Source organism: Medicago truncatula, chromosome 8 (genome assembly GCF_003473485.1).
Source record: "Medicago truncatula cultivar Jemalong A17 chromosome 8, MtrunA17r5.0-ANR, whole genome shotgun sequence".
Taxonomy (NCBI): domain Eukaryota; kingdom Viridiplantae; phylum Streptophyta; class Magnoliopsida; order Fabales; family Fabaceae; genus Medicago; species Medicago truncatula.
The window spans coordinates 2780358-2798278 of NC_053049.1; the positions used below are offsets into that span (position 1 = coordinate 2780358).

The 17921-nt window shown below is 35.1% G+C and overlaps 3 protein-coding genes across 6 annotated transcripts; all 3 read right to left on the bottom strand.

Annotated features, from left to right (window-relative positions):
* Positions 1 to 407: 407 nt before the first annotated feature.
* On the bottom strand, positions 408 to 6641 carry LOC11421992 (disease resistance protein RGA2). 4 transcript variants are annotated; one of them, XM_024772514.2, is made up of 4 exons: positions 6491 to 6641; positions 3470 to 6179; positions 2798 to 2853; positions 408 to 952 (listed from the first exon to the last, which is right to left on the bottom strand). In XM_024772514.2, exons 1-2 carry the CDS (start codon positions 6535 to 6537, stop codon positions 3953 to 3955), a joined length of 2274 nt encoding a protein of 757 aa, XP_024628282.1. In that variant the 5' UTR covers positions 6538 to 6641; the 3' UTR covers positions 408 to 952; positions 2798 to 2853; positions 3470 to 3952. The 4 variants fall into 4 exon arrangements, with proteins under 4 accessions (XP_024628282.1, XP_024628283.1, XP_039685505.1 ...); XM_024772515.2 differs by lacking the exon at positions 2798 to 2853; XM_039829571.1 differs by lacking the exon at positions 408 to 952 and having other exon boundaries at positions 1869 to 2853.
* On the bottom strand, positions 576 to 1091 carry LOC11424952 (uncharacterized). The gene has a single exon (XM_003626796.3). The coding sequence runs from the start codon at positions 1089 to 1091 to the stop codon at positions 576 to 578; it is 516 nt and encodes a 171-aa protein (XP_003626844.1).
* A 745-nt stretch (positions 6642 to 7386) lies between the features above and the next one.
* LOC11425504 (putative disease resistance protein RGA1) lies at positions 7387 to 11603 on the bottom strand. Its single transcript, XM_003626798.4, has 3 exons — positions 11444 to 11603; positions 8412 to 11179; positions 7387 to 7780 (listed from the first exon to the last, which is right to left on the bottom strand). Exons 1-2 carry the CDS (start codon positions 11488 to 11490, stop codon positions 8416 to 8418), a joined length of 2811 nt encoding a protein of 936 aa, XP_003626846.2. The 5' UTR covers positions 11491 to 11603; the 3' UTR covers positions 7387 to 7780; positions 8412 to 8415.
* Between the last annotated feature and the right edge of the window lie 6318 nt (positions 11604 to 17921).

Sequence of the window (17921 nt, forward strand, 5' to 3'; positions counted from 1 at the left end):
GTAGTTATCATTTACACCACATATCATTCAATCAGTACATATAACTCAATATCATGGAGAATCTAAATCCTTAATTTTCCTTTTCAATTTTATTTAGAATCACTACTCAAGGACATAAATATCATTGTCTTGGTGTGGATTCTTCCCTTTTCAACTTTGCTCTTTTTCTACAATATGATGCCTCATTTAGTCACTCATCTAATTTATCTCATCACTATGATCTAATTATGTTGTCTCGTGTATGCAAGCCCGACTAACTCCTACAATAGTCTCTGAGCGTGTAGCCGAATGGTATGAAAAAGGTTCAAAATTCGATCTCTACGGTTAATAAATTTTTTCCTCCTCCTAACAAAATTTACTGCTAACATTTGCCTATAAAAGAAAAATAAAAACCAACTCTTACAATATGACCATGGTGAAAATTACTACTTGCCCTGAATATGTAGCATGTATGCATCAATTCAACTAATGTACATCATCATCACTTGTGTGTATTAGACTCCAATATCATATACATATCACCATGTGCATTCAATCCATTAAGACATTTACAACGGAATTTCACTTTATCTAGACTAGTGTTCAACCGTTATCAATGTTTGTGGTATGTCTTGTTCTTTTTTGGACTCATGATGCTCAACAAAATCATCATTATGGTGGTGTTCTTCCTCGCTGCCGCCACCAAATTCATCTCCCACCTCCACAACTGTGCCGAATTGAACACGACGCTCTCCACCGCCGCCACCAACAGGGGAATGAGAAGGGGATTTTGTACCACGAGGGCTTCTAACAGCAGTAGCAGCTGTTTGTGGAGATTTTGGTGTCCAAATTGCACCAGTATTACCATAATTGTTTGTATGATGTTCATCAAATTGAACATTAATAGGTCTAATGCATCTATATATCAAGATGAGAAACCAAGATAGCCATGGAATTGCAACCAATGCCATGCCTGCAAAGAGATACCATGGTAAAGATTCAGAATCTGGTAGGAATATGTACATGCAAAGGAAAATTCCTCCTCCAATTGTGCATGCAAAGAAAAAACAAGAGATGACGTATATTCTAACATCTCCCTTTCTATCCCCCATTGAAGAGGAAGATCAATAACAAGGACAACAATTTTTTTCTATATTAATTGTTTTGTTGGAGGATTTTGCAGAAGATGAATGCATGGTTGTTTGTTAAGAACCAAAGATTAGAAAGTTTCAAAGAAGGGAGGGGAAACATTGAAGCGTTGAAATCGGGAGATAGTTTGTTGCTCAAGCAAATATGACGTTTGAGATTGTCTATATTTTATATATATACAATTAAATAAAATGAATAGGCTCAAAATATTTATGTGCACAGTATATATTTTCACGATACTTTGTTAAAATAAACACGGTGCATTTTTAACTCGATACGAAGCCTTTTGAAATTATTAGTTGTATTCACTATATTTTCTCCTTTTTTTCGTAACGGTGTAAACACCTTTTACTTTTTTTTCACTTTCATTAAGAAAAAAATGGTAGTGTAGAAGTCTTAGTTCAAGGTCGGACGTCGTGATCCGGGTTTGAACCCGGGACCTCACAGTTATGGGAGTTTAATTTCAAGTGGATTACCACTTCGTCTAAGACAAAAAAGAAATGGTAGTGTAGTTAATGCGTGCATTTTATGTATACATATATACCTAAAATGTATATGATAAACTTTACTTTTTCTTATTTCAAGACAGTTAGTGATATCTGTTACTAGTTTATTGGAAAAAGAAAGAATAAATGTACCTAGTGATTTATATGACCTCGCACGTTGCGTTGCGTGGGGTTTATTTTATCAAAATGATTATTTGTAGGTTATAAGTGCTCATAATCAAATATACCAGCAAATTCACTACGAAACAAACTCTTTGTTGGCATTCGCAAACAAGGAAACAAATTTTGTCAACATTAACAAAGAAGCATAACTACAACAAAACTATTGAATTAAACTAGCTGGAACTATCTATAAGGTTAGGCTCCAAAGACGTTGTTCTTTATGAAGAACCATATGGAAACAAGATAAATCTATGCTTAGGCTCCAATATTGGTCTTAAGCAAGAAATTCATTGCATAGAGATCATTAATTTTGTAATATGGAAACCTAAACCACTTGTTAATTTCATAACACATTGGTTACAGTTTTGTGTTTCAATATTAAATAGTTTTCTTCTGTCCAAGATTACCTTTTGCTCTGGCTTCATATACATATTTAACTGTAAATAGTGAATTGAAACCTGATTGAGTCTTTTAGTTATATACTCATGCTTGAGCAATATGTTAGTATCAAATCTGATCATGAATTCAAACTGATTGAGAATCAAATCTCACTAGTTACTACTTTTACAAATTGATTAGGCACATGATTCAAAATAGGAAATTATTGTAGTATAAAGTAGATATGACAACACCTCTTTCATGCTAGACATGAAAAACAAACACCAAAGGATAAAATCACAAATATGAAAAAAGCCAAATAGTTTTTTTTTTTTTTTTTGTTCAAGTAGCCTAGTGGCTAGAGCTCACACATTTTAATGCGGAGAAGTGGGGTGTCCAGGGTTCGAACCCCGGCCCCTGCATATATTATGCATTGTCCCTACTAACTAAGCTAAGCTCATAGGGACAAAGCCAAATAGTTCTATTAGCCTACAAAAATAAAGACCACTATGGAAATCTTTACTTAAGATAAAATCAACCAGACTCTTATGTTCCAAGTATAAAAATAGCATTAACAATACGAAAAAACACACCAACAAACTATCAGAAAATTTAAAATTTACCATCTTTGGTGACCATAAAAGAGGGCAGAAACAAATCCTTAGTCCATGATATTTACCTGCCAAAAAGGTGTATATGAAAGTAATATTACACTCTGCACTATCTTCACACAGCTACAGCAGGTATTTGTTTAGCACAAGCAAACCTATCCATTTTTCATTTCTTCTATAAAATCAAGTGTTTCTTATCTATTCTTACAAATCACTGGATAATAGCTCAAATCAGTATGAGAGTCTATAAACAGAAATCCTGGAGTAGATAATTTTCAAGAGTATAATAAGAAGAAATTGGTCTAATAAAAATGGCATGCAAACAACATTATTGGAAAGAGAAATAAGAAAAGGTGAAAGGAGCTTATAACTATCTAATACTACCTGTAACACAAATCTACCTTCTATGCATAACAAAATTACCTAATGAATAAGATCTACCTAGTTAATTAGTTGAAGGCACGTATATAGTTCAGAAACAGGAACACTAGGATTATGATATGATATAAACCAGTTGAAAATCCGTTTTATGATAGTATTAGAAAAATACTCACAGCCAACTACTTTGAAAATCAAGAAAATTGAAACCATTTAATTTTGAGGGTACAGATATTAGAAGCCATTTACTATTGAAAATCCAGAAAATCAAAGAATAGAAACAATTGTTTTCGGAGGATATGGTACCTTTCTAAATGACATCCCTTAAGATTATGTTTGGGATGTGAGCAACTTTGGGCCAAGTAGCATTTGTTTGCGCCTCACACTCTTTAACTAACAGGGGACATCCAATGATTTCTAGGGTCTTTAATTTAGCAAGGCGAGGCATTCCTTCAGGCACCGATGCTAAATGTGGGGAATACCTTATGGTCACATGTTGAAGTGATGAGATGCTACACATCCAGTCAGGCAATGCCTTTAGGTCATCACAATATTGTAAGGTAATTTTTTGTAGAGAAGGGAGACAGTTGAAGTTGTTATTAAACCAAATTGCAATTTCATGAACTTGTTGACTTGAAAAAAGTTCAATTTGAAGATGTTGGAGAGAAGGAAGATTTTGCATCCAATTTTCTGAGATGTTATAGACAGCAAGTTTGTGCCCACCAATACACAGGGATTTGAGCATGGAAAGAGGAGGAAATGAGAGACTCTGATTGTTTAGTGTTGCATTCAATACACAGGGATTATGAAGAGCCTATTTGGAAAAGTGGGCATGCAAGTCAACCTCTGACATCCTTCGATTGATAACTGAGATAGAAGAGGAAAGGGTGGAAAGGATCTATGATGTGATTGTGAAGAGTCAATACCATCTCCTGTCCTACACCATCCCATCAAGTATGAGCAATCCTCCAACCTGAGGCTTTCCAAAGATGGGAAAAAAATTTCAGACAAAATAGGCTCTTCATAATGTATGTATTTCAGCACACGAAGAAAACTTATATAAAGAGATTTAAGGAATGGGAGACGCTCCAAAGGAGGGAGAAACTCCAAACCCTCACAGCAAGTGAGAGAAATTTCAACAATATTTGTCAGTGAAGAAAGCCAGTTTGAATAGATAATACCATCATACCGCCACACATTAAATTCCCATGGAGTGATTTCACGCACTCGCAATTTCAATGTTTGTAGGCAAACAAGTTTGCTTATGGATTTGAAAAAATCTATTGAAACCTTGCAATCATATAAGTTAAGGCATCTTAAATGCTTTAATTTTCCAATTGAACCAGATAGCTTGGATAAAGAAGAATCTGACAGTTTCAAGACACACAAGTATTTGAAATTTGAAATAACTGACGATTCCTCCCCGTTCAATCCTGTCCACCCGGGAGACGAGGACAATAGAACCAAAGTTCTCAGCTTGATTGCATCCAACGAGTCCAACAAACCAATGGCATTACGTTGAAACGATACATGCATCGGCCTTCCTACTAGTTTATTTGCATCGCCATCCAAGGAACAGCAATCTATTCCTGCTACTTGCATTGCTAGATCATGAATTAAATCATGCATTTTGAAACTATATATATCACCATCTTCATCCATTTTCGCATCTTGAAAAAATGACTTTGTCAAGAAAATTTTCACGAATTGGTTACCAATATCTTCATTGAGCTCAACTTCAGGCGAGCAATCAAGATAACCTTGTGCAATGCATAGTTGAATCAACTCATCCTTCTCTATTTCCCAATCCTTAGGATATATAGAGCAATATGCAAAACATTGTCTCTGTTGAGGTGACAAGTTTTGGTAACTCAGTTTCAGAACCGGCACGATGCTATTTTCGTCTTGGCATAATCTCCAAAAGTCACCTTGTAAGACATTGTTCCATTCACTTTGTTTACTCTTACCTTGCAATAGGCCTCCTAATGTTCTAATAGCTAGTGGAACCCCACTGCACTTTTCTGCTATCTCCATACCAATTGATTCAAGAGTTTCGTTCACTGCTTGGGCCTCATTCCCATATGTAATGATGTTCTTTAACAAACTCCATGATTCTTCTGGAGTCAAACCATTCAAAACATAAGGGTCGCATACACCCATTGTCTGTGCCACAGTTTTACTACGAGTCGTCACTAAAATCTTGCTGTCTTTAGCACCACACATCAAGTAAGTCCTCAACTCGATCCATTTTTGGTGACTCTCATTCCAAATGTCATCTAGGACTAACAAGTATTTTCTTTCTGATAAATTTTGACGGAGGTTATTTTGCAAGTTGTCCAATGATAAGTTTTCGTCAACTTTCCCATTTAATAATGACTCCAATATTTTCTTCAAAATAGTTTTGACATCAAAGTTTTTAGAGACACACACCCATATCTTCTTTTCGAAAATGTTTTCTACTTCCTTATCATTGTATACCAACTGAGCAAGAGCTGTCTTGCCTAAACCACCAATACCAACAATAGCTATCAAGGAGACGTTGTGGTCTCTATGATGCTGCCTCAATAAACTTATAATCTCTTTTTTGTTATTTTCTCTTCCGATGATATCAGTTTGCATAACCACCATTACATTTTGGCTTAAATTCAACTTGGACATTTCGTCCACTACATCGTTAAATATTTTTCGAATTTTTTCAATTTCATGAGCCATCTTATAGCGGAAAGCAATTCGGTTTGGTGATAAGGAATAAAATACCTTAGTCACTTTCTTCTTCTGACGTACATCCGATTTGTGTCTCAAATCTTCAATAACAAATTCATCTAGCAAGTTGTCAGCAAAATTCAGCACATCTTTGAGTCTTCTAATCCAGTTTTTTACAGCATGGTTTTGTTCTTGTTTGTCCTCAGCATCAAGGAGTACATTTCTGATAGACTCAACTGTATTCTTAAGCCTTTCCAACTCATTCATAACACCATAGATTCCTCCAAACTCACGAAAGGCCGCAGATGCCAACCTGTCAAAATTTAAAACTTCAGTAGAGCATATACTACTCGGTCTCGAATAGAAGCAAAAAAATGTCAAACAAAGTAGATGTACACTGTTCAAATTTTTAACTAAATACATCAACTTTGTTTGAATTTTTTTTTTGCTTATATTCAATACCGGAGGAGGGAGTAACTTCTATTCCATTTGACACTTTCTTTCTAGTCATTACAATTTACAAAAGATATTAAATAAAGAACAACCATGTATGCAACACATATATGTTGGATGTGACAGTTTTAATGAAATGAGTAAAGTTATAAGGGATGAGAATTTGTTCACCTTTTAATGAGGCTTTCAGCAAGACCATATGGAATTAGCTCAGCCATCCTTTAAAAAGATCAGATTGATCAAGAGAAGATTGAAAAGTTGTAGAGTTTGACTTTTGTTAAAGGAAAAACTGAAGAGTTTGAGAATGACAAAGGGAAGGGACAAAAATGGAATTACGCTGCTAGCAGGACCAACCAATATTATAAGAGAAATCCAACACATAAATTGAGTTTGACTAAAGTGCACGCTTAGATACTATTTTGTGATTTCACTCTATTGAAAATTATTATGGTTATTTGTTACATATTTGATGATAAAAATGATTACATTCCCTTGAAAATATGGACACTTCAATTTCTATAGAGTCGTGAATGCCATTGATTCCTTTTGTGGAGTCATTTTGGTTGGATGTGTTTCTTACACCGTAATGATATTTAAACAACTATAAATTTGTAATGTATCTCCATATGATATAAAAATACATCGTTTATAATTTTTTATTTATTTTAAGAATTCACTTGTAACTATTGATGTGACTTGAAGAGAAAGAAACAAATAATTAAGAAATCAAGATAACATTTCTCTTCGCCATGCATTGGGGTAATACTTTTATTAAGTTTACCTCTACTTACGCCCAACTTAATTTTGTTTTTATTTTTAATTTATAATCTACTACAAAATTAATTATTAATTAATTTATAAAAATCGAAACAAACTAGAATTATACAGTATCTATTTTGATTTTGAGTAAACAAAATGAAAAATATTCTTAAAAAAAGAAAGAAAAATAAATGCAAAATAAAAAATAAAATAGAAAAAACTTGCAGTGTGATAGGTCTTTTGGTTTTCCAGGTACTGTTGTTTTGGCAAGGCAGGGAGGGACTTAAATAATGAAATGTTCATACACATATTCAATCTAATTTTATTGGACTTAGTAGTTAAACTTTTTAAGTCTGCAAAGTCCAAAAGATCATCAAATCAAATAGAAGAAAAGGAAGCAAAATGTTGTAGACAGGTACACAGAAGTAATTCAGCCATACAGTAATAACAAAGGTGTCTGATCATGGTTACAAACCACTTAGAAGATAAAAAAATTAAGAGAACAAGAAAACTTAAAACATAGGCCGTAAAGTCATGCAGAACTTAGGAACTCCTCATCCTCATAAAAAATCTGTAAATTCTTGGACTACATCAGAAATTCAGTTTCTTCATTCTTGAGTTTCAGCACAAAACCTCAATGTGATCAGTTAATCATGATTATCGCACAACAGAAGCAAATCATCGGTCCATGATATTTACCACCTGTCCAAAAGTCGCAAATGAAAATAATATTACACTCTAACCATCTTCATACATCTAAAGCAGGTATTTGTTTAGCAGGCACAAGCCAAACCTATTCATTTTTTAATTCTTTTATAGAATCACGTGTCTCATATCTGTGTTGACAAAATATATGCGACAGGATAAAAACTCAAATCAATATGAAAGTCCGTCAAACACAATTCCTTGAGTAGATAATTTTAAAGAGTATTAGAACAAACTGGTGTAATAAAAAATTGAGCGCAAATAACAATATTGGATAGAAAAATAAGAAGAATGGAAAGAAGCTAACAGCTATCTAATACTAAATTTAATATAACACAAATCAATTAATAAATAGGATATACCTAGTTAGTTAGTTCAAGGCACATATATAGTCCAGAAACAGGAATACTAAGATTATGAATTATAAACCAGTTGAAAATCAGTTTTATGATAGGATTAGAAAAATATTCATAGCCAATTATTTTGAAAATCCAGAAATTTGAAACCATTTACTTTTGTGGTTGAAATATTAGAAGACATTTACTATTGAATTTCCAGATAATCAAAGAATGGAAACGAAAAGAAAGAAAAAAAATAAAATAACAGTTGTTTTAAGAGGATATGGTACCTTTTTAAATAAGATCCCTTATGATGTTTGGAATGTGAGCAATTTTGGGCCAATTTTCACTTGATTCTGCCTCACATTCTTTAACCAACAGGGGACATTCGATGATTTCTAGGGTCTGTAATTTGGTGAGACGAGGCATTCCTTCAGGCACCGATACTAAGTGTGGGAAACACCTTATGGTCACTTGTTGAAGCGATGAGAGGCTACACATCCAGTCAGGCAATGTCTCTAGGTCATCACAATGTTGTAAGGTGATTTTTTGTAGAGAAGGAAGACAGTTGAAGTCCTCACTAAACCAAACTGCAATTTCATGAACTTGTTTACTTGAAAAATATTCTATTTGAAGATGTTGGAGAGAAAAAAGATTATGCAACCAATTTTCTGGGATGTTATAGACAGGAAGTTTGTGTCCACCAATAGACAGAGATTTGAGCATGGAAAGAGGAGGAAACGAGACACTCTGATTGTTTAGTGTTGCATTCAGTGCCTCTACATGACTACCATTTAACATCAATCTCTTGTCAAGTTTTGTAAAAGCAGGCATGCAAGTCAACTTCCGACATCCTTCGATTGATAATTGAGAAAGAAGAGGAAAAGGAGGTAAGGATAAATGGCGTGATTGTGTAGAGTTAATATCGTCTCCTATCCTATACCATCCCCTCAACTCTAAGCAATACTCCAACTTGAGGCTCTCCAAAGATGGGAAGAATTTTTCAGGAAAAAGAGGCTTTTCGTAATGTATACATTCCAGCATACCAAGGTAACCTATATGAAGTGACTTAAGGAATGGAAGATGTTCCAATGGGGGGAGAAACTGCAAACTTCCACAAAAAGTGAGAGAGATTTCAACAATATTTGTTAGTGAAGAAAGCCATTTTGAATGATTAATAATACCATTATACCGCAACATCTGGAATTCCCAAGGACTGATTTCATGCACTCTCAATTTCAATGTTTTTAGGCCAACAAGACTGCTTATAGATTTGAAAAGATCTATCGAAGCCTTGCAATCATATATGTTAAGGCATCTTAAATGCTTTAATTTTCCAATTGAACCAGATAGTCTAGTTAAAGAAGAATCTGATAGTTTCAAGACACGCAAGTATTTGAAATTTGAAATAACTGACGATTCCTCCCCATCCAATCCTGTCCAAAAGGGAGACGAGGACAACAAAAATGTTCTCAGCCTGCCTGCATCCAATGAGTCCAGCAAACTAATTGCATTACGTTGAAACGATATATGCATGGGTCTTCCTACTGGTTCTTTTGCATCGCCATCCAAAAAACAACAAAAATTTCCAGCTACTTGCATTGCGAGATCATGCATTAAATCATGCATTTTGAAACTATGTATATTACCATCTCCGTCAATTCTTGCATCTTGGAAAAATGACTTTGTCAAGAAATTCTTCACGAATTGGTTACCAGCATCTTCCATGGGCTCAATATCAGGCAAACCTTCGAGATAACCTTGTGCCATGCACAGCTGAATCCACTCATCCTTCTCTATTTCCCAATCCTTAGGATATACGGAGCAATATGCAAAGCATTGTCTGTGCTGAGGCGACAAGTTTCGATAGCTCAGTTTCAGAACCGGCATGATGCTATTTTCATCTTCGCATAATCTCCATAAGTCACCTTGCAAGACATTGTTCCATTCACTCTCTTTACTTTTACTTTGCAATAGGCCTCCTAATGTTCTAATAGCTAGTGGAACTCCTCTGCATTTTTCTGCTATCTCCATACCAATTGATTCAAGAGTTTTGTTCACTCCTTCAGCCTCATTACCGTATGTAACAATGTTCTTTAACAAACCCCATGATTCTTCTGGAGTCAAACCATTCAAAGCATAAGGGTCACATACACCCATTGTCCGTGCCACAGTTTTACTCCGAGTCGTCACTAAAATCTTACTGCCTTTAGCACCACACATCAAGTAAGTTCTCAATTCAATCCATTTTTGATGACTCTCATTCCAAATGTCATCTAGGACTAAAAAGTATTTTCTTCCCGATAAATTTTGCCGGAGGTTATTTTGCAAGTTCTCTAATGATAAGTTTTCATCAACTTTTCCATTTAATAACGACTCCAATATGTTCTTCAAAATAGTTTTGACATCAAAGTCTTCAGACACACATACCCATATCTTCTTTTCAAACTTTTTTTGCACTTCCCCATCATTATATACCAGTTGAGCAAGAGCTGTCTTACCTAAACCGCCAATACCAACAATGGCAATCAAGGAGACATTGTGGTTTCTATGTGGTTGCCTCAATAAATTTACAATCTCTTTTTTATTATCTTCTCTACCAATGATATCTGATTCTAATACAAAAGAGCAAGTTTCTCTCCTTACATCGTCACTTTGCTTCACCACCACAACATTTTGGCTCAAATTCAACTTAGTCATTTCATCCACTACATCATTAAATATTTTTCTTATTTTTTCAATCTCTCGAGCCATTTTACGGCGAAAAGCAATTTTTTTTGGAGATAAGGAATGCAATACCTTTGACACTTTGTTCTTCTTACGTGCTTTCATTCTGTGTCGCATGCCTTCAATAACAAATTCATCTAGCAAGTCATCAGCAGGATGAAGCACATCATTGAGTCTTCTAATCCAGTTTTGTACAGCATGGTTTTGTTCTTGTTTCTCCTCAGCATCAAGGAGCACAGCTTTGATGGATTCAACCGTCTCCCGAAGCCTATCGACCTCATACTTAACACCATATATCCGTCGAAATTCACGACAGGCCTCAGAAGCCAAGCTGTAAAAAGAAACAAAAATTCAGTACACTAACTAAATGTTTTCATTTTGAGATTTTTCTTCTAAAAAGGTATTAAGGGACCAAAAGAAAACCCAAAAATAAGTTATGGGACTGAAACAAAACTTTTAATAGTTAAGGAACCAAAACGAAACTAAAAAATAAGTTAAGGGACCAAAAAAGTAATTAAGCCATAAAAAAACCATGTATGTTAGATGTTACAATTATAATGAAATGTGCAGAGTAAGGGATGAAAAATTTGTTCACCTTTTAATGATACTTTCAGTAAGGCCATATGGAATTTGTTCAACCATCCTTCAAAAAGAGCAGACTGATCAATAGGAAGATTGAAAAGTTGAAGAGTTTGAGAGTGAGAAAGAAAGAATGTAGGAAAATAATTGGTGTCCAATGTACATACATAGGGAAGGGACAAAAATGGAATTATAAGGTGAAAAGTAGTCAAGTTTGTGCTGCTAGGTGGACCAACCCAACACTACCTACCAAACAATTATTGTAAAGTCTCTGTCGTTATTATTATACTTTTCACAAGTAAAGATTGGTATAAATTATTGTGAATGCATCAATTTCCACAAATTTGAATTCTATTGGTTTTTTTGATCAGTTGATGTGGGCCTCTTATGATGTTGCTATTCTATTGGTTGGATGTGATTCTCTGACCTGCCCAATGCTTCTTTGGGATAGTAACATGGCCCAGCAATCAAAAACAAAATTAATTAATTTATAAAAATCAGCAGAGTAAACATAAACTCTCCATCCCTTTGAGTTAAAGAGAGAACACTCCAAAATTTAATTATGTTCACCAAAATAATACAATTTTCTTGAAAAAATTAACTTGATGACTAACAAGGAAAACAAGTAACTAAAGTATTTACATACAAATTAATGAAGCCCTTTTACCATATATGATCTGAGGTATATGAAATCGTTGACGATTTTCTCTCTAATGTTTGGTTACTATTGCTGGACAACATGTTAAGTATACCTTCGAATCAGTCAAAGCTTCGAGAACTTTGTTGAGGTAATGATCTACCTCTGATGATAGAAAATGTATCATGGTATGGACAGAATTTGATTTGAACTTCTTCAATATTCTAGGGTTAAATTTCTCATCTGAAGGAACATAGATAGCAAAATTCAAAGCTTGTGGCTTGTTCCAAGTTGATTGACCTAAAGTTTTCCATATAGATATCCATTAACCACCAATCAACTCAAGTATTGTCTCGTAGAATAAGTAGGCTATTTTGCAGAAATAGTGTAATGTTGACCCTTTGATTTCTTAGAACTGCATTCAGGTGTCCTGTGTCCGACTCTGAAACATAGTTACATTCAATTCAATCACTTTCACTTTCCTAAATTGTTAGCAGTGTCAGGTATCCGTGTATGTGTCCGAGTTTCATATTTTATAGGCTATTATAACCTTGAGCCACCAGAGATATGTGTAATATGCCGTGGACCTTTTTGAGGACCACCAAGGTCACTATAGTTATATCAATCATAGTCAAAGCTGTCATGGCTACATAGTTTTGTAACTTCCAGCAATGTAACAACACAAAATTAGCAAATAAATTAAGTATATATATCTTGGGAGGAGACTAGCTCTATTTCAGAAAATAGTGCATAAGATTTTGGCTTTCATTGTGTAAATCCAAGAATTGTACTCAAAGTGAATGATGCCACTGATACAAGTCTCAATATAGATGCAGATTAAAGAAATATTTTCTTCTTGTATTTGTTCTTGAATTGTTTAGAATCCAAGAATTAAGTAAGACGTTCAGCTTGTTAAAACGAATAACATGAGTACTCTTTCATATTATTTATTTGATAATCCTTTTAAAAAATTATATAATTAAAGAAATTAATTGTAAGTTCCAGTAGAGCTTTAATATGGGAGTCTAAGCTCAACCTGGTCACCCAGGTTATTATGACAGTATTGGCTGTATTATCCGTTTGGCAAAAAGAAAATTTCCGTAAGAGATCGCGCTCCAATTGATCAATTAAAATCAGTATAAAGTTTGATGGCATAATTTTCCCATGTTCAGGAAAGTAATTGGTATAATGAACACCAATACTTCTATACAAATTCTCACAATTATGTTCATGACTTGACATGGAAATCGCAAACATAGTCAAGCATTAAATTTTCCATAAAGTACATAGTTATTAGCAAAAGGATGTTCAATATGAAAATTCAATCATTAATATCTTATGCTTGCACACCAATTTTTTAAGGTTTGTATTTCATGCAGTTAATAAAAAATTTCTTAGTCTGTCAAGTCCAAATAGCCATCAAATAGAAGTAAAGGAAGCAAAATATTATCGACAGGTACTCGTAAGTAATTAGGTCAAACAATAATAAATAACAAAGGCGTCTATCTCAACATAGTCACAAACCACTGAAATGATAATAAAATGAAGAGAACAAGAAAACTTAAAACATGTTCTGTAAACAGACACGCGTAGTAACAGGAAAACTAATGCAGAATACTTAGTCAGAAGGGAAGGAAGAACTGAGGAACTTCTCATCCTCAAAGAAAATCTGTAAATTCTTGGACTCCATGAGAAATTCAATATCTTCATTCTTGAATTTCAGCATAAAACCCAATGTGATCAGTTCAGAGAGAGCAGGAACAAGATCATGATTCTCACACAAAACACCTTCTGATATTGCTTCAGAGAAATATGTGGCATATTTCAGTGCATTACCCATAGGCTTATCCATCTTCTGGATGAAGAACTTAGAACTTTTCTTTTCCCAGCGTACCATTTTGTCTTCTTTCTTTGTAATGATGTCCCCTGATGACAGCGACAAACTATAACTTACCGTGACCGGCACCACTGTCTCAAGGAAGGTGATCAGGTTAATAAGACCTTGAACAGCTTCATGCCTCTTATCTGGTTCCATTTTCAGTCTTGAACAAGCAAGGAAACCAAGAACGAGCTTAACCAAACCTTTTAAGTTGAAAATTCTATTATGATCAACTTGCACCGGACCCTTTCAACACCATCATTAACTAAAGATGATACTTTTTTGCACAGCGATTCAGAGATATTTCGAGCACCAATGTTTCTGTAGATGTTATATAACTTTGAAATGGATGATGGCCCAAAGTTTTGCTGAGGATACCACACAAATATCTTCTCCTGCTCAAAAAGCTTCTTCAGATGAAGATTATCAGGAATAAACAAGTCTTTTTTATGCAACAGAAATATTTCTTTGCTGCCTGTTGTTACAGGTAGTTTGATCAGCCTCTCAGAAAGTTCTTTCTCTGGATTTTCGCCCAAGTGTTTCAGGATAAACATCCAGAATTTCCAGCACTTTTCATATGACAATCCTTCCGATGATCTTTCCCAGTCATTCCACACATCAACATAATCATCAAGTGAGGGCTTAATCCTGACTTCCAAGGAAAATTTTAAAAAGGGTAGAAGCGCCCATTCATAGATATCTTCAAGAACATAAAATTTTAATCTAAAAAGTTTATCTGGGTCATGTATGATGCATTTTCCAGATTTGACCCACTTTCCACCTTTAGTTCCATTCGGAATCCAAATTTTCTTGTCGGCTTTCTGCTCTGGTTTCCAATTGTATGCTGCATATTTTTGCAATATTATCAAGTCAGAAAGAATATTAAGGTGACTGGAAAGAAAGAAGTAAAAAGAGATGCATAACATGTTGTTGGTTAAATGAAGTACCTATATGTTTTGACAATATTATCAGTGTCAGAGAGATTATGAAGGTGTCCGGAAAGCAAGGAGCACCCTTTCTCTAGTTCAATAGTGACTCCTATTGCACCGAGTTCTTTCTGGAAAGATGCTATCTTAATTCCATAAAAATTTTCATCAATAAAAGGTCCGTCAGTTGGATTAAAGAAAGAACTCCACTTGGAATCAAACAACAAACACATCTCTGGAGGCCTATAACCAGCACTTGTCTTTAACCAATTTCTGGACAGTTTCTTGCTGAACTCATCTTTAATAGAAAGACTATGCTCTTGCACAAGACTTCGGATGCATTTCAGCAAAGAAAACACACTGTCAGGACTAATGGTGGAGGGATCTGAAGGAAAATTCAAACATGTAGGCACAAACCTCACTCCATTTTTCAATTCAGTAACAACACCAATGCTCTTCAGATCTTCTTTGTATTCATGTATAGCCATACCATAAAATTTGTCACTGTCGTCAATGAAAGGGAGACGAGTAACCGAAGATATAGATTTCCACTCCGGACCGTATAAAATGCAATATCTTGGGCACATATAACAACCTACCTTAGTATACAGCCACTTCTGATTACGTATGATGGTTGAGAAATCGGAAGGAAATTTATATGCAGTTCCTTTCAGCAGCCTCCGACAAGAGAGAAATGACATAACATGATGTTGGTTAAATGAGGATTGTGATGCCTTCTGTTTGAAGAGAGAAGCAAATTTTTTGATAGCATCTCCAAAATCAACCACCGCACCTATTTTCCTCAGTTCATCTTTGTAATCGAAAATCTTCTCTCCATAAAATTTATGGTCAATCACAGGAAGGTCATTGAATACATACAAAATGCATCCCCACTCCTGGTCATACAGGTAACATTCACTTGGTATTTGGAAACCCATATTTGTCTTCAAGCAGCATGTTCCATTCAGTGAACTTAACAGTTTACTAGGTGCATTCAATAATCGGATGCACTGCAATATCAAAAGAACAGCCTCGGCTGTCAAAGAGGCCAAATTTGAGCATGATTTTAAATGCTCGATAAACAATTTGGTAATTTCCAGATAAGCCAACTATCACTCCTAGCAACTTGAGCTCCTCTTTGTAATTATAAATTTCTTCACCATAATAAGATTGATCGATAAAAGGGATATTACTAATTTGGGATGCAACTTGCCATCCGGAATCATTCAATACAGATCCCACAGGAGATTTGTTCAAAAAAAAGATCCCACAGGAGACCTACGACCCCAAGATGTCCTAAGCCAAGGCTCATCTCTGATGCTGTTCACAAATTTGTCCAGAGGAAGAAGACTTTTACTGAGATATTGGATGAAGTTAAGCATTAAAATAACATGATTCTTGCTTAAAGCGGAGAAAGATGCATGAGACATAAGTTCCTTTCCGATGAAATTGCATGCTTCCTCACAACTGGACATCACTCCAATTGTTTTCAACTCCTCTTCATACTTATTTATTTTATCCCCGTAGAAGCTCTCATCAATCAGGGGAATATCGACAAGAACTGAACCACTTTGCAAAATTTTCCCCAATGGTTAGCGAATTAAGAATGACTTTGAAGGAGGCCTGAATTCACCGGCTGTAACTTTAAGCCAGCTACGATCTTTTATACATTTCAAAAACCTCTCTGGTAGGTGTACTCCCTTGTACTTCAGATTCCGAATCCAATCCAAAAGCAAAAAGGCATTGTCTTTGGTAAGTGGTGTATCAACGGCGGAAAACCCAGCATTTGGAGGAGATATATAAGGTATGTCAGAAGCTCCAACATGAGTTGTGAGGAAATTAATTAGCATCTCGGAACCTGTAAATTGACCTGCATGAGATGATGAATTTAGGTAATCATTTCCAAGCTCGACATAATTTTCATTCCTCCAAGGATTAGAAACAATCAAGTCTGCCCATTTGCTCATATTTGCAGGCACAAGAACCCCATTTCTTCTTAGTGTGACACACCCATAGTTGTCAACAAGTGGCAGAGAATTACATAGACTATCAACTTCCCGCTTTGAAAAAAAACCTTGTGGCAAAGAGTGGTATAAGAAATGAGCTTATGTAATGGCATGTTTTTTGTTATTTTTAGCAGAACTGTATAGCCCGTGGGCAAAATCGTGCATACTCAAATTAGTAACAGAAACTTCTTTTGTAAGCCATTCCATCAAAGTCTGTTTATGGGCCAAAGACAATATAGATTTTTGTGTGCTTTCTGGCATGAAAAACCGATTTTCTGCACATGCAAACTCCCTGTTCCAATTGATCATCCAAGAGACTTGAGTCTGTTATCACTACTCGCTTACCACCTGCATAGTGCTGTGTGCATTCATGAAGACTGAAAGAGGATAGAGTTCCATCAGAAGCCACACATTTTATCAATGGAATGCTATTAATATTTGTGCCCTTAAATCTTGAAGACCAGTATTTCGCAACAAACAGTAAAAGTTGAACATAGAGATCTTCTGATACTCCATCCACAAGATCAGAACTCTGGATGCACTTTGCATACCAACCATAAGTCACCGATTTAACCCCTAAAAAATTGAGTACATTATAATACTCCCTTTTATCAAATGAAGAGCTCAAGATTTTCCTCCCATCATGAGAAGATAGGTTAAGCAAGTGCACGCTTTCGTCCCTGGCTTTAGTCAAAATATTCCAGAATTCAGGCAGCAACCTGCTAACTTCACCAGGCTTATAGAAGTGCTTCTGCTTGGAGTACGTCTCAATAGGAACAATACTTTCTTCAACCAATTTTGCTTTGATTTTGTCCCTCACATAATTAAACTTCTCAAATGTAGAACTTTCAATGGGAAGGAACTTGAACATACTAGCCAAACTAGATACTGGAGCTTGAACTGATCCTATGACAAGTGTTTTGAATGCATCTAAAAATGCTGATGGAACACAGTCAAGTATTCCTTGGTTCCATTTATTATCCAAGAGAATTGTCTCCCTTGATGAGGCAAGGACAAAATCTGCTTGAATAATGAAAGGAAAATTA

What these genes read in the sequence shown, in the direction of transcription:
- LOC11421992 (XM_024772515.2), bottom strand. Translation starts at nt 6,537, where the DNA reads ATGGCTGAGCTAATTCCATATGGTCTTGCTGAAAGCCTCATTAAAAG. An exon ending in GCTGAAAGCCTCATTAAAAG is followed by an intron (nt 6,180 to 6,490) that starts GTGAACAAATTC and finishes AAATTTTGACAG; the next exon opens with GTTGGCATCTGCGGCCTTTC.
- LOC11424952 (XM_003626796.3), bottom strand. Translation starts at nt 1,091, where the DNA reads ATGGGGGATAGAAAGGGAGATGTTAGAATATACGTCATCTCTTGTTTT.
- LOC11425504 (XM_003626798.4), bottom strand. Translation starts at nt 11,490, where the DNA reads ATGGTTGAACAAATTCCATATGGCCTTACTGAAAGTATCATTAAAAG. An exon ending in ACTGAAAGTATCATTAAAAG is followed by an intron (nt 11,180 to 11,443) that starts GTGAACAAATTT and finishes TTCTTTTTACAG; the next exon opens with CTTGGCTTCTGAGGCCTGTC.